The sequence below is a fragment of the Pan troglodytes genome, chromosome 16 (genome assembly GCF_028858775.2).
Source record: "Pan troglodytes isolate AG18354 chromosome 16, NHGRI_mPanTro3-v2.0_pri, whole genome shotgun sequence".
In the NCBI taxonomy this organism is placed as follows: domain Eukaryota; kingdom Metazoa; phylum Chordata; class Mammalia; order Primates; family Hominidae; genus Pan; species Pan troglodytes.
In genome coordinates this window covers 63,160,684-63,177,492 of record NC_072414.2, presented here as the reverse complement: position 1 = coordinate 63,177,492, position 16,809 = coordinate 63,160,684, and the positions used below count along the sequence as shown (strand labels likewise).

The following is a 16,809-nucleotide window of genomic DNA, read 5'->3' as shown; positions in this document are numbered from 1 at the left end:
AGGGACTCTGTCCACAGTGGAGAAGTCCATAAGCATTGACAGAGATGTTCCTTCTATGTTCCACTTTTTGCCTTCAACTCATGGGTACAAGCATACTCAGAAAGAAGTCAGAGATTTGAAGGGGAATCCTGGCCCTAAACAAAGAAGAGACTAAGATGCCAGGACCGTACCATTATTCCCAAACTAAAAGCCTGAAGATGTTCTCCCTCTGCAACATTGTAAAGGGCCTTCCAAACACAAACACAAAGTTTTAAGCTTATTGCTCCATTTTTAATAGAAGCAAATTAGATTTTTCTGCTGTTGACTTTGAATCCAAGAAATTTAGAGCAGCACGAATTAGTGAACACTGAAATTCTTTTCTTAATAAGGTCTTTTTACTCCAATTTCTTTATTTTTTTCATAAGTAGAAATGCTCTTAATTTTTCAGCAGCAGTCAGTTATATTTATGCCATTAGAAACGGAAGGCTTGACAAACACCAGCTGGAAGAGACACAGTGTCTGCTTTAGAATCAGCTTCCAATTCTGTAGGGGTTCTGGGCTGGACACTCTCAAATGAGTGCATGCCTTATGCTATTCTTTAAAGAGCATCTTTGTTTTCTGGTCACTCCCAAGGGACAATCTCACACTGTTCCAGAGACTTTTATTGCCATTTCAGTACTGGCATTTGATTCACAGCATTGTCTTCTTCCTCCTTTTCCTTCTCCTCTTTTTTTTTAATTGAGGTATAACATACATAAAGTACACCAAGTATGCTCACTGTAAATGTATGAATTCTTATACTTTTAAGATCCATGTAATCCCAACCCTGGTCAAGATTTAGAATATTTCCAACACCCTGGAAGGTTCCCTCATGCCCCTCACTACTGAATAGCCACCCTCACCCCCTGTTGGTATCCACTATTCTGATTTTATTTTCATCAAAAACTATCTTTGTCTATACTTGAACTAAATATACATGGAATGATACTGTGCATACTTTTACATCTGGCTTCTTATTGTCAATATAATGGCTCTTAAATTATTTCGGTTGTTGCTTATATCAGTAGTTCATTTTTAACAGTTTCATTGAGGTATAATTGACACATAATCAATTACATATTTGAAGCGTACAATTTGATAAGTTTTCTCATATGTATTCCCCCCTGAAACCACCACCACAATCAGATAATGCACATATCCATCACCCAATAGTTTTTGTAGCCGTTGGTAACCTTCATTTCTTCCCTTACTCTCATCCCTCCTAAACACTGAACATCTTTTAATGTGCTTATTGGACATTCGCATATCTTCTTTGGAGAAACGTCTATTCAAGTCCTTTGCCCATTTATGAATCATGTTGTCTGCTTCGTTGTTGAATTTTGTAAGTTCTCTATATACTCTGGATATCAATCCCTTATCAGATATATGATTTGCAAATACTTTCTCCCGTTCTGTGGGTTGCCTTCATACTCTGTTGATAGTGTCTTTTTAAGGCACAAAAATTTAATTTTCATGAAGTCCAGTTGGCTATTTTTCTTTTGTTCCTGGTGCCTTTGGTGTCATATCCAAGAAATCATTGCCAAAACTAATATCATGAAGATTTTGCTCTACGTTTTCTTCTAAGAGTTTTATAGTTCCAGGTTTTACATTTAGATGTTTCATCCATTTTGAGTTAATTTTTATACACGACGTCTTTTCCCATCGAATGGTCTTGGCACCATTGTCAAAAATCATTTGATCATATATTCTAGGGTTTCATTCTGGGCTCTCTATTCTATTCCATTGGTCTCCATGGCTGTCAGTGTCACACTGTTTTGGTTACTATAGCTCTGCAGTAAGTTTTGAAATCAGAAAGTATGAGTCCTCCAACTTTGTTATTTTTTCAAGATTATCTTGACTATTTGGGGTCCTTTGAGACTCCATATAAATTTCAGAATGGCTTTTTTCTATTTCTTTGAAATAGAAAATTGTCCATATATATGTATAAAAATCAATTGTCCATATATATATATAAATGTATATATATATATGTGTGTGTGTGTGTGTGTAGGTCTATTTTTATGCTCTATTCTATTCCATTATCTATTTGCCTACCTTTACACCAATAACAACTGGGATTTTGATAGGAATTGCATTGAATCCATAGGTTGCTTTGAATCCATAGGTTGCTTTGCATAGTACTGATATTTTAACAATATTAAGTTTTCCAATTCATGAACATGGGATATCTTTATACTTATTTATGTCTTCTTTAATTTCTTTCAGCAATGCTTTGTAGTTTTCATTATACAAGTTTTCACCTCCTTGATTAAGTTAATCACCAAGTTCTTTATTCTTTTCAATGCTACTGTAAATAGAATTGTTTACTTTATTTGCTTTTCAGATTGATCTTTTCAGTGTATAGAAATGCAATTGATTTTTGCATGTTGACCTTGTATCCTGCTACTTTGGTGAATTCATTTATTAGTTCTAACAATCTTTTTATGGATATTTTAGGGTTTAACATATAAGATCATATCATCTGTGAAGAGAAAAAGTATTCCTTCTTCATTTCCAATTTGGAAGCCTTTTATTTCTTTTTCTTGCCTAATTGCTTCTCCTAGAACTTCCAGTGCTGTGTTAAATAGAAGTGGCAAAAGTGGGCATCCTTGTATTGTTTTTGCTTTCACCATTGAGTATGATGTTCACCGTAGGTTTTTCTTATATGGTATTTATTATGTTGGGGTAATTTCCTTCTATTCTTAGATTGTTGAGTCTGAGTTAGTTTTCGTATATTGTACAAGATACGGATTGAAGTTCATGTTTTTGCACATAGATATCCAATTGTTTCAGCATTATTTGTTAAAAAGACTACCTTTCTCCTTTATAAAAAATCAATTGTCCACATATATATATATATGTATAGGTCTATTTTCATGCTCTATTCTGTTCCATTATCTATTTGCCTATCTTTACACCAATAACATGCTATCTTGATTACTGGAGCTAATCATATAAATATTATGGAGTACAAGTCTTGCAATTTTCTTCTTTCTGAAATTTATTTTGGCTATTTTAGCGCTTCTACATTTTCATAAGAATTTTTAATCAGTTTGTCAATTTATATTAAAAGTCTGCTAAGAATTTTATTGGAATTGTGTTAAATCTATAGGTCAATTTGAAGAGAATGGTTATCTTAACAATATTGAGTTTCTTGAACCATAAACATCATACATTTATCCATTTATTTGAATTTATAATTTTTTTTTTTGAGACAGAGTTTCACTCTGTCACCCAGGCTGGAGTGCAGTGGCATGATCTCGGCTCACTGCAACCTCTGCCTCCCAGGTTCAAGCAATTCCCCTGCCTCAGCCTACTAAGTAGCTGGGATTACAGGCGCATGCCACCACACCCAGCTAATTTTCGTATTTTTAATAGAGATGGGGTTTTGCTATGTTGGCCAGGCTGGTCTCGAACTTCTGACCTCAGGTGATCCACCCACCTCAGACTCCCAAAGTGCTGGGATTACAGGCGATATTTGAATATTTTTAGGATTCCATTTTATTTCATTTTTGGCATATAAGCTAAAATGCTTCATTTTGTCATTTTGATGGCTGCTTTGAGGTTTATAACTTACATCTTTAACTTACCACAGTATACCTTCAAGTAACGTGATACCATTTTACATGCATTATAAAAAGAACCTTATAAGATCATACTTCCTTTTATGATCGTCTTCCAATTCATGAACATGGCATGTCTTTATACTTATTTATGACTTCTTTAATTTCTTTCAGCAATGCTTTGTAGTTTTCAATGGACAAGTTTTTCACCTCCTTAATTTATCCTTTTCTGGCATTTATACTATTACTGTCATACATAATTTACTTATACACATATTATAAACCCTACAACAGATGATTATTATTTGTATTTAAAGAGTCAATATTTAAAAGATGCTTAATTTAGGAGAAACTTTTAAAATATAGTTACCTATGTAGCTATCATTTCTGGTGCAGTCATTCCTTTGAGAAGATCCATATTTCCACCTGATATTTTCCTTCTGCCTAAGAACTTCCTTCAACAATTCTTATGGGGCAGGTGTAGTGTAGCATTTGTATGTCTGAAAATGTCTTTATTTTACCTTCATTTTTAAAAGATATTTTTGCTGGGTATGAAATTTTAGGTTAACAATTTTATTCTTTTAGTACTTTAAAGATGTTGCTTCACTTGCATGAATGACAGGAAGCAGAGAATCTACTGTCATTCTTAACTTTGTTCCCATGTATGTAATATGTCTATTTTTTCTAAGGGCTTTTTAAATTTTTTTCTGTACCAGTGGTCTTGAGCAATTTGATTATGATGTGACTTGATGCCATTTTTTTTCATGCTTCTAGTGTTTGGAGTTCCTTGACATTCTTGGATTTATAGTTTTCATCAAGTTTGGAAACTTTTCTATTATTTCTTCAAATATTTTTTCTGTCTCCCTATCTCTTCTCCTTTTGGTACTCTAATTGCCCATATATTAGCCAACCTGAAGTTGTCTCAGAGTTCACTGATGCTCTGTTCATCGTTTTTAAATTCTATTTTTCCTTTTTATATTTCACTTTGGAGAGTTTCTACTGCAATATCTTCAAGTTCACTTGTTTTCTTCTTCTGCAATGTCTAATCTGCCATTAATCCCATCCAGTATATTTTTCATCTCAGATATTGTCATTTTCATCTCAAGAAGTTAGATGTGGGTGTCTTTTTAATATCTTCCATGCCTCTACTTAACTTTATGAATATATGGAATATGGTTTTAGTAATTTTTAATATCTTTGTTTTCATATTCTAAAATATGTGCCAGTTCTGAATTGCTTTCAATTCAGTGATTATTCTCCTCATTATGGGGAATAATGTTAATATTTTTCTGCTTCTGTGCAAGCCTGGTAATCTTTGACTAAATGCTAGACATCTTGAATTTTACCTTGTTGGGTGCTGGATATTTTTTATTTCCATACTTTATGCTAGGATACAGTTAAGTTATTTAGAAACAGATTAATCATTTCAGTACTGCTGTTTTAATTTGTTAGATCCAGAGCAGGACACAGTCTAGGATTAACTATTCCCCCAATACTGAGGTGAGAGCTTCCTGAGTATTCTATTCAATGCCTCCTGGATTATGAGTTTTTAAAGTATGCCTAGTGGGAACAGTCACTGTTCTTGGTCCTGAATGAATGCTGGGCACTGTTCTTTTTCATTCTCTTGGATGATTCTTTCCTCAACCTCAGATTGTTTCCTCAAATGTGTGTGCTGATCAGTAGTATGCTGCATCCTTATGGAGGATCTCCTGCAGAGCTCCACAGTCTTCTGTCTGTGTAGTTCTCTCCTCTCTGGTACTCTATCCTACAGACCATCATCACTTGGTCTTGCTGGACTCTTTTTCTTTTTTCCAAGACAAAGTCTCACTCTGTTGCCCAGTGAGATCTCGGCTCACTGCAACCTCCACCTCCTGGGTTCAAGAGATTCTCCCGCTTCAGCCTCCCAAGTAGCTGGGATTACAGGCACTTACCATCATGCCTGGCTAACGTTTGTACTTTTGGTAGAGATGGGGTTTCACCATGTTGGCCAGTCTGGTCTTGAACTCCTGACCTCAGGTGATCTGCCTGCCTTGGCCTTCCAAAGTGCTGGGATTACAGGCTTGAGCCACCATGCCTGGCCATCTTGCTGGACTCTTAAGTCTATCTCCTTAACTCAAGATGTCTAACAGGTTCTGCCTAGCATACCCCTCCCTGCACCAAGACCAGGAAACTCTCAAGGCAGTAAGCTGGGGACATTTTATGACTCAATTCATTTATTTTCTATCTCTGAGTGATAACTATCTTTTGTTGTCTAAAGTCCAAGGTTTTGAAAAACATTATTTCATATATGTTATCTGGGTATTTTTCGTTGCTCCAAGTGAGAAGGTAAATCCAATCCCTGCTGCTCCATCTTGGCTAGAAACAAGTTATTTTTTCCTTATTGTTGTTTGGTGTTCTCTTGTATAAACACACTATAATGTATTTCTCCATTCTCTTATTGATGGACTTTTGGGTTATTTCCAGTTTAGCTTTATTGTAAATGAAACTACTATGAATATTGTTATCCATGTGTTTTGGTGGATATATGTCCATATTTATCTTGGGTAAATACCTAGGAATACAGTAGCCAGATCATAGCATGGGCAATGTTTAGCTTTAAGATACACTGACAGTTTTTCAAAGTGGTTTAGCATTTAAACTCCCACCAGCAGTGTATGAAAGTTCCAATTGCTCCCTATCCTCACCAACACTGGTAGTGTTTTTTATTTTAGCCATTCTGGTAGTGTCACACTGAGATTTTAATTTGTAGTTACCTAAGGACTAATGATTTTGATTGACTACCTTTTCATATGCTTATCAGCCATTTGGATATCATCTCACATGAACTATTTGTTTAAGCCATTTAAATTGACTGGCTTAACTTTTTCTTAATGATCTGAAGGGGTTCTTTATATATTCTGAATAAAAATCTTTTACCAAATATATTGTTGTAAACGTCTTTACCCTGTCCACGGCGTATCTTTTCACTGTTTTTATGATGTGTTTCAATTTTTAAACATCCTCGACTCGAATGTAGTACAATTTTATGGTTACTGATTTTTGTGTCTCGTTTAAGCAACCTTTGCCTACATCAAATTATGAAGCTATTCTCATATGTTTTCCTCTAGGAGCATTACTGTTTTTTCCTTTCTTCTTATTGAATATAGCAGCAATAATTTGAGTTTTATGTAGCCTAAAATTTTTTTCCCTTCTATAGGCTTTCTCTTCAATATCCAACTGCAAGACATTGTCAAGGGGCAATTTGAAGTCACTGGTTGCACATCCTACTGCATTAATAGTGCCTGTAACCCATCACGAGGTCCTCTGCTGTTTGCATCGTGACCTGCTTATCAGTTAGCAAGACAAATATTTTACCTCACTCTTACTTCATTCTGCAGTATCTCTGTTCTCTTAGAGTTTCTATAAATAACAGGTTAAAAAAGCAGTTCCCCTTGGCTGGTGGCCGTGACAATGAGCTTTTAGTTCCTGTAGCTTTCATTGTTTCTAAATTCTCTATAATAAACATAAGTATTTTTAATTTAAAAAGTTAACAAAAAAAAGTTTGAGCAGTTGTGATTAAAGTGTATGTATGATTTTTCATATGTGGAGCTAAAAAATACAATGTCTCACAATCTTTCCTGCATACAGTATGTTGACCATACACATTATGACTTGTAAAAAAACTTGTTCATGGAGTGTCTGCTGGGCAGACAGTAGAATAGTTCATTAATTTTAAAGCATTCTACAATCAACATATTTTCCCTTACTAATAACTTATTGTTTTATTAAAGTCTTGCTCAAGTGTTTTCCTACTCTTGGTTTCACTTTATCCACAAATGAAGCCACAGAAAGTTTTAAAAATATAGTCATTTGCCAAGTATCTTTAATTAATTGCCAAGAATGGAAGTTGAATAGTTCTTTGTGATACTGTTCATATTGCAGGAACATGAGGACGACTTCTGGGCAGAAACATCTGGAAAGAGCTACTTAAACTCTGCACCAGCGTCCTCTTTTCCTGCACTGTTGTGGGACAGTTTTTGCAGAGATGTATCAAGTCACCTGAGCAGCATTTGGAAATGCATAGTTTACTTGACAGCATTTACAAATTATGTCTTTTCCTCAGAATAACTTACACTGTAGAAATGCTTCCATATGCTAAAGTTGGACACACCATTGTATTGAGAAAATAAGCGATGTCTTTTAGTAGCAGTTTTCATATACATACTAAACTACAGTGTACACAAATTAATAATGTTGTCCCTTAAGAATTTACCATAAATGGTTTTCTAATTCTTTATGCCCCAGCTGTCTGCTAAAGATTGTGAGTAGATTTTGCCACAAAACAGCGGGTCAGCAAAAATTCAACTATGATTATCTAAGTAATGAAAACAATTTGATCACAATGGTAAGTCTTATGCCTTGATGAAAAAAATACTTTTTCCCAAAATCTTCTGTGTTTCTTAAAGTCCCAGGAGCAGAAAATTTCCCACTTCAAATTCCAAAACACGTATACTTGCAGTTAACACCTTTCTATCCTGACTTTAGAGCAAGAGTTGGCAAACTGTGCCCCATGGGCCAAATCTAGCTCACTACCTGTTTTTGTAAATAAAGTTTTATTGGAACACAGCCATGCTTATTCATTTACACATTGTCTATGGCTGGCTTTGTGCTACAAAAGCAGAGTTGAAGAATTGTGACAGACTTTATAGCACAGAAAGCCTAAAATATTCTCAACAACCCTTTATTTAAAAACATGTTGAGAGAAGGACTGTGTGGTAGATAGAGCTCCCTCTCCCCTCTCCCCTCTCCCCTCTCCCCTCCCCCCTCCCCCCTCTCCCCTCTCCCCTCTCCCCTCTCCCCTCTCCCCTCTCCCCTCTTTCCACGGTCTCCCTCTGATGCCGAGCCGAAGCTGGACGGTGCTGCTGCCATCTCAGCTCACTGCAACCTCCCTGCCCGATTCTCCTGCCTCAGCCTGCCGAGTGCCTGCGATTGCAGGCGTGCGCCGCCACGCCTGACTGGTTTTCGTATTTTTTTGGTGGAGACGGGGTTTCGATGTGTCGGCTGGGCTGGTCTCCAGCTCCTAACCGCGAGTGATCCGCCGGCCTCGGCCTCCCGAGGTGCCGGGATTGCAGACGGAGTCTCGTTAACTCAGTGCTCAATGGCGCCCAGGCTGGAGTGCAGTGGCGTGATCTCGGCTCGCTACAACCACCTCCCAGCCGCCTGCCTTGGCCTCCCTAAGTGCCGAGATTGCAGCCTCTGCCTGGCAGCCACCCCGTCTGGGAAGTGAGGAGCGTCTCCGCCTGACTGCCCATCGTCTGGGATGTGAGGAGCCCCTCTGCCTGGCTCCCCAGTCTGGAAAGTGAGGAGCGTCTCTGCCCGGCCGCCATCCCATCTAGGAAGTGAGGAGCGCCTCTTCCCGGCCGCCATCACATCTGGGAAGTGAGGAGCGTCTCTGCCCGGCCGCCCATCGTCTGAGATGTGGGGAGCACCTCTGCCCTGCCGCCCCGTCCGGGATGTGAGGAGTGTCTCTGCCCGGCCGCCCTGTCTGAGAAGTGAGGAGACCCTCTGCCTGGCAACCGCCCCGTCTGAGAAGTGAGGAGCCCCTCCGCCCGGCAGCCACCCCGTCTGAGAAGTGAGAAGCGTCCTCCCTCCTCGTCTGGGAGGGAGATGGGGGGGTCAGCCCCCCGCCCGGCCAGCCGCCCCGTCCGGGAGGTGAGGGGCACCTCTGCCCGGCCGCCCCTACTGGGAAGTGAGGAGCCCCTCTGCCCGGCCAGCCGCCCCGTCCGGGAGGGAGGTGGGGGGGTCAGCCCCCCTCCCGGCCAGCCGCCCCATCCGGGAGGGAGGTGGGGGGGTCAGCCCCCCGCCCGGCCAGCCGCCCCGTCCGGGAGGGAGGTGGGGGGATCAGCCCCCTGCCCGGCCAGCCGCCCTGTCCAGGAGGTGGGGGGGGCGCCTCTGCCCGGCCGCCCCTACTGGGAAGTGAGGAGCCCCTCTGCCCGGCCAGCCGCCCCGTCCGGGAGGGAGGTGGGGGGGTTAGCCCCCCGCCTGGCCAGCCGCCCCATCCGGGAGGTGAGGGGCGCCTCTGCCCGGCCGCCCCTTCTGGGAAGTGAGGAGCCCCTCTGCCCGGCCAGCCGCCCCGTCCGGGAGGGAGGTGGGGGGGTCAGCGCCCCGCCCGGCCAGCCGCCCCGTCCGGGAGGGAGGTGGGGGGGTCAGCCCCCCGCCCGGCCAGCCGCCCCGTCCGGGAGGGAGGTGGGGGGGTCAGCCCCCCGCCCGGCCAGCCGCCCCGTCCGGGAGGGAGGTGGGGGGGTCAGCCCCCCGCCCGGCCAGCCGCCCCGTCCGGGAGGGAGGTGGGGGGGTCAGCCCCCCGCCCGGCCAGCCGCCCCGTCCGGGAGGGAGGTGGGGGGGTCAGCCCCCCGCCCGGCCAGCCGCCCCGTCCGGGAGGGAGGTGGGGGGGTCAGCCCCCCGCCCGGCCAGCCGCCCCGTCCGGGAGGGAGGTGGGGGGGTCAGCCCCCCGCCCGGCCAGCCGCCCCGTCCGGGAGGGAGGTGGGGGGGTCAGCCCCCCGCCCGGCCAGCCGCCCCGTCCGGGAGGGAGGTGGGGGGGTCAGCCCCCCGCCCGGCCAGCCGCCCCGTCCGGGAGGGAGGTGGGGGGGTCAGCCCCCCGCCCGGCCAGCCGCCCCGTCCGGGAGGGAGGTGGGGGGGTCAGCCCCCCGCCCGGCCAGCCGCCCCGTCCGGGAGGGAGGTGGGGGGGTCAGCCCCCCGCCCGGCCAGCCGCCCCGTCCGGGAGGGAGGTGGGGGGGTCAGCCCCCCGCCCGGCCAGCCGCCCCGTCCGGGAGGGAGGTGGGGGGTCAGCCCCCCGCCCGGCCAGCCGCCCTGTCCGGGAGGTGAGGGGCGCCTCTGCCCGGCCGCCCCTACCGGGAAGTGAGGAGCCCCTCTGCCCGGCCAGCCGCCCCCTCCGGGAGGGAGGTGGGGGGGTCAGCCCCCCGCCGGGCCAGCCGCCCCGTCGGGGAGGTGAGGGGCGCCTCTGCCCGGCCGCCCCTACTGGGAAGTGAGGAGCCCCTCTGCCCGGCCAGCCGCCCTGTCCGGGAGGGAGGTGGGGGGTCAGCCCCCCTCCCGGCCAGCCGCCCCGTCCGGGAGGTGAGGGGCGCTTCTGCCCGGCCGCCCCTACTGGGAAGTGAGGAGCTCCTCTGCCCGGCCACCACCCCATCTGGGAGGTGTACTCAACAGCTCATTGAGAACGGGCCATGAAGACAATGGCGGTTTTGTGGAATAGAAAGGGGGGAAAGGTGGGGAAAAGATTGAGAAATCGGATGGTTGCTGTGTCTGTGTAGAAAGAGGTAGACATGGGAGACTTTTCATTTTGTTCTGTACTAAGAAAAATTCTTCTGCCTTGGGATCCTGTTGATCTGTGACCTTACCCCCAACCCTGTGCTCTCTGAAACATGTGCTGTATCCACTCAGGGTTGAATGGATTAAGGGCGGTGCAAGATGTGCTTTGTTAAACAGATGCTTGAAGGCAGCATGTTCGTTAAGAGTCATCACCACTCCTTAATCTCAAGTACCCAGGGACACAAACACTGCGGAAGGCCGCAGGGTCCTCTGCCTAGGAAAACCAGAGAACTTTGTTCACTTGTTTATCTGCTGACCTTCCCTCCACTATTGTCCTGTGACCCTGCCAAATCCCCCTCTGCGAGAAACACCCAAGAATGATCAATAAAAAAGAAAAAAAAAAAAAAAAAAAAAAAAAAAACATGTTGACTCCTGTTTTAATAAGCATTTCCTCATTTCACATCTTGCAGGAATAAATGGATGTTACTACTGCTAGTACTGCTTCTGCTGCCAAGCTTTTGAGCACATAACCAGGATGACAACCACAGTTCCACAAAGCTCTGATAAAACATCAAAAAGAACTCACCACCAAGGAAACCAGAGAATCCTTTCTTGTCTTGAGTGAATGGCAATGATCTTGGTGGCCAAGATAATAAATACACATGTTTATTATATTCAAAAACTATTCTAAAATATATGTTCTCTATATAAAGTAATCTCCACATGATTCTGAGAAAAAGTTTAATCTATCTTTCTACTACAAAGTTCTTAATAATGCTTTGACAAGGAGGTACCATATCCCAAGATGTGATACACTTTGCTCAGTTTTAAAATTAAACATTCTAGAGTAACTTATAGAGTGATGTCAGCATGATGGCCAACTAGAGTTGCCTGACACAAAAAGGTACCAAAACAATAAATAAACTACACTTTGACTGGAGTTACTGATGAAGTACACTGGAAAGCACCGGGGGAGCAACAAAATTTCTATAGAGCATGGAAGCCCAGGATAGCACCACAGAGAGGGAAGTGAGATATCCTCCCTCTGCCACATGGTATCCCCCACCAGGACCAGCTCAGAGCCAGGGAAACTTCTTCTCACAGGGAAAAAGTAAGCTAGAATCCTTTGCCCCATCACCTCCACAGACAGGAACAGTCATTGCTATAAAAGGGTCTCCCAGTCCTCACAGGACCAGAAACCAGTGTGGACAGTTACTGGGAGTTCATGTGGCTGCATTGCCCCAGAACAGGAAACACTTTAGCATTCCAACCTCCATGACCTAAGCTGCTATAGCATGGTGCCATCTTGAAACTTGACCCATTGCTGGAGTGCATCTTGTGTTGGGGGTCAGTAGCCACCAATCCCCTCCATCTCTGAGGTTCCACTGTCATTCCAGTACATTCATAAGGGAGTCTACAGCACCAATAAGCCAGCTGCCCAGAGCCTAGGCCTAAAGGAACAACCAAGACCACAACATCTGAATTCATCAGGTACCCTATTCCCTAGGGAAACAAGCAAACTTCACAGTGGGGAAACCCTGTGAAGTCACCCAGTTCATATGCTCTCATACCCATCATAACAGCCAGACTGAAAGTGGCTCTACCCCACTGGTGAGATCTTGGCACAGCTGCCCAGCCACCTCTGGTTCAATAGCTGGCCTAGAGATGTCTCACCTCCCTCTCCCCACAGAGAGAGCACCACATAACCACTCATGCACCCCACACACACCCTTGGCCTGACAGCCTGACTGGAGGTGGCTCAGAAAGAGCCCCATGCAGCCACACAGCACACCACACCACAACTCAACAGCCAGTGCAGCAGTGGCTCCACCTTCCTAGAAAGCCCACCAAACAGCCTGCTGGCCCACCACACCCACACATGCTTAGCCTGACAACCAACCTGGCACCCCCACCACTAGCAAACCTGCACCACTGCATCACAAATTCCTGCAGCCTAGGCCACTGAGAAAATTGCAGACACCACAGATGAAGATTACAGTTGAAAAATCTGTACAGAGACCACGTTACTGAGTCCACCCAGAACCAAAGTCAACATACCATTCCCGACCAACAACCCAGGATCCATTTACAGGAAAAAGGCTCTTGCTATGAAAGTTAATCCATAAAATTACAAAAATGACTGTTTTGGCAGTACATTGAGCTCCATAGAGACAGCGCCGGGGCAAGTGAGAGCTGGACGGGCACTGGGCGACTCTGTGCCTCGCTGAGGAAAAATAACTAAACATGGGCAAAGGAGATCCTAAGAAGCCGAGAGGCAAAATGTCATCATATGCATTTTTTGTGCAAACTTGTCGGGAGGAGCATAAGAAGAAGCACCCAGATGCTTCAGTCAACTTCTCAGAGTTTTCTAAGAAGTGCTCAGAGAGGTGGAAGACCATGTCTGCTAAAGAGAAAGGAAAATTTGAAGATATGGCAAAGGCGGACAAGGCCCGTTATGAAAGAGAAATGAAAACCTATATCCCTCCCAAAGGGGAGACAAAAAAGAAGTTCAAGGATCCCAATGCACCCAAGAGGCCTCCTTCGGCCTTCTTCCTCTTCTGCTCTGAGTATCGCCCAAAAATCAAAGGAGAACATCCTGGCCTGTCCATTGGTGATGTTGCGAAGAAACTGGGAGAGATGTGGAATAACACTGCTGCAGATGACAAGCAGCCTTATGAAAAGAAGGCTGCGAAGCTGAAGGAAAAATACGAAAAGGATATTGCTGCATATCGAGCTAAAGGAAAGCCTGATGCAGCAAAAAAGGGAGTTGTCAAGGCTGAAAAAAGCAAGAAAAAGAAGGAAGAGGAGGAAGATGAGGAAGATGAAGAGGATGAGGAGGAGGAGGAAGATGAAGAAGATGATGATGATGAATAAGTTGGTTCTAGCGCAGTTTTTTTTTCTTGTCTATAAAGCATTTAACCCCCCTGTACACAACTCACTCCTTTTAAAGAAAAAAATTGAAATGTAAGGCTGTGTAAGATTTGTTTTTAAACTGTACAGTGTCTTTTTTTGTATAGTTAACACACTACCAAATGTGTTTTTAGATAGCCCTGTCCTGGTGGTATTTTCAGTAGCCACTAACCTTGCCTGGTACAGTATGGGGGTTGTAAATTGGCATGGAAATTTAAAGCAGGTTCTTGTTAGTGCACAGCACAAATTAGTTATATATGGGGATGGTAGATTTGCATCTTCAGTTGTCTCTGATGCAGCTTATACGAAATAATTGTTGTTCTGTTAACTGAATACCACTCTGTAATTGCAAAAAAAAAAAAAAAAAGTTGCAGCTGTTTTGTTGACATTCTGAATGCTTCTAAGTAAATACAATTTTTTTTTATTAGTATTGTTGTCCTTTTCATAGGTCTGAAATTTTTCTTCTTGAGGGGAAGCTAGTCTTTTGCTTTTGCCCATTTTGAATCACATGAATTATTACAGTGTTTATCCTTTCATATAGTTAGCTAATAAAAAGCTTTTGTCTACACACCCTGCATATCATAATGGGGGTAAAGTTAAGTTGAGATAGTTTTCATCCATAACTGAACATCCAAAATCTTGATCAGTTAAGAAATTTCACATAGCCCACTTACATTTACAAACTGAAGAGTAATCAATCTACTCAAAGCATGGGATTATTAGAATCAAACATTTTGAAAGTCTGTCCTTGAAGGACTAATAGAAAAGTATGTTCTAACCTTTACATGAGGACTCTATTCTTTAACTCCCATTACCATGTAATGGCAGTTATATTTTGCAGTTCCCACATTAAAGAAGACCTGAGAATGTATCCCCAAAAGCGTGAGCTTAAAATACAAGACTGCCATATTAAATTTTTTGTTGACATTAGTCTCAGTGAAGACTACAAAAATGCTGGCTATAGATGTCTTTTCCCATTTATCTAAATATGGACTGCTCAGGAAACGAGACTTTCCATTACAAGTATTTTTAATTAATTGGGCCAGCTTTTCAAACAAAGATGCCACATTCAAAATAGGGTATATTTTCCTATATTACGGTTTGCCCCTTTATAAATCCAAGTAGATAGGAGGAAAGAAGACACTTAAACTTTGCATCTCAGTATGAATTATTCAATTTATTTGAATGATTTTTCTTTACAAAACAAACTCATTCATTAGTCATGTTTATCTGCTTAGCAGTTTAGGGAACAATTTGGCAATTTTGTGGTTTTCGAGATTATCGTTTTCTTAAAGTGCCAGTATTTTAAAATACCGTTCTTATAATTTTACACGCTTTTGTGATGGAGTGCTGTTTTGTTATATAATTTTGACTTGGATTCTTTCCATTTGCATTTGTTTATGTAATTTCAGGAGGAATACTGAACATCTGAGTCCTGGATGATACTAATAAACTACTAATTGCAGAGGTTTTAAAAAAAAAATGACTGTTTTACTAGATGCACAGACATCAACACAGGGACACAAGAAACATGAAAAAGCAAGGAAATATTATACCCCTAAAGGAGCATAATAAGTCTTCATTAACTGACCCCAAAGAAAAGGCTATTTATGAAATGCCCAAAAAGCAATTCATAATAATGATTTTAAGGAAATTCAGTAAGATATAAAAGAACACAGACAAACAAGTCAATGAAATCAGGAAAACAATTCATGAGCTGAATTAGAAATTCAATAAAGAGACAGATATATAAAAAAGAACCAAATAAATCTTAGAGCTAATGAATTTAATGAATGAATTAAAACATACAATGAAGAGCTTCAACAACAGACCAGATCAAGCAGAAGAAAGAATTTCTGAACTTGAAGGCAAGCCTTTTGAAATAACCCAGTCAGAAGGGAAAAAAGAAATAAGAATTAAAAAGAACAAAGAAAGCACATGGGACTTATGGGACACCATTAAGGGAACAAATATTTGCATTATAGGACTTCAGAAGAAGAAATGGAGAAAGGCACAGGAAACCTATTTAACGACAACAACAATATTTTCTAAGTCTTGGGAGAGATATAGACATCCACATTCAGGAAGGTCAAAGGTCTTCAGTGAGATTCAACCCCCAAAAAACCTCTCTGAGGCACATTATAAACAAACTGCCAAAAGTCAAAGACAGAATTCTAAAACCTTCAAGAGAAAAACATCAAGTTACATACAAGAGTATCTCCGTTAGACTACCAGCAGATTTTTTTTTTAGCAGAAACCTTTCAGGCCAGGAGAGAATGAGATGATATATTCAAAGTGTTGAAAGAAGAAAAAGCTGTCAACCAAGTAAGAATACTATTTCCAGCAAAGCTGTTTTTCAGAAATGAAGAGGAAATAAAGACCTTCCCAGACAAGCAAAAACTGAGAATTCATCACTACTATACTGGCCTTACAAGAAATCCTTATAGAATTGCTATAGCTGGAAACAGAAAGACAATAATTACCATCATGAAAACATGTGAAAATACAAAACCAGTCTGTGTAAATCCATAGTCATACTCTGAATACCCTAGTGCTATAATGGTGTTATGTAAATCTTTCAATTCTCTAGTATGAAGGTTTAAAGCCAAAAAAAGTCAAAAACATAAACAACTACAATTAGTGGCTGAGGAACATACAAAAGATGCAGATGTAAATTAAGGCAACCAAAACACAAATTGGGGGGTGAAAGAAAAATGTAAAGTACTTTAATGCAACTAAAGTTAAGTTGTTTTCAGCTTGAAATAGTCTATTATAACTAAGACTATTTATGCTACCCCCATGGTAACCACAAAGAAAGAAATTACAACAGATACACAAATAAACATGAGAAAAGAAACAAAGCTTAGCACCACAGAAAACCACTAAACCATACATGTAAACAAGCAAGGAAGAAAGAAACAAAGGATCTTCAAAATAACCAGGAAACAACAAAATGACAGAAAACCTTACTTATCAATAACAACCTTGAATGTAAATGGATTAAATGCTCTAATTT

The 16,809-nt window shown here is 42.4% G+C and overlaps 2 protein-coding genes across 2 annotated transcripts in view; one reads left to right on the top strand and one right to left on the bottom strand.

Moving 5' to 3' along the window:
* THSD4 (thrombospondin type 1 domain containing 4) overlaps positions 1-16,809 on the bottom strand; it is a 667,872-nt gene that overhangs the window by 605,632 nt on the left and 45,431 nt on the right. The gene's annotated exons all lie outside the window — the stretch shown is intronic.
* LOC749557 (high mobility group protein B1) lies at positions 13,014-15,276 on the top strand. The gene has a single exon (XM_001169802.8). It carries the CDS (start codon positions 13,128-13,130, stop codon positions 13,755-13,757), a length of 630 nt encoding a protein of 209 aa, XP_001169802.4. The 5' UTR covers positions 13,014-13,127; the 3' UTR covers positions 13,758-15,276.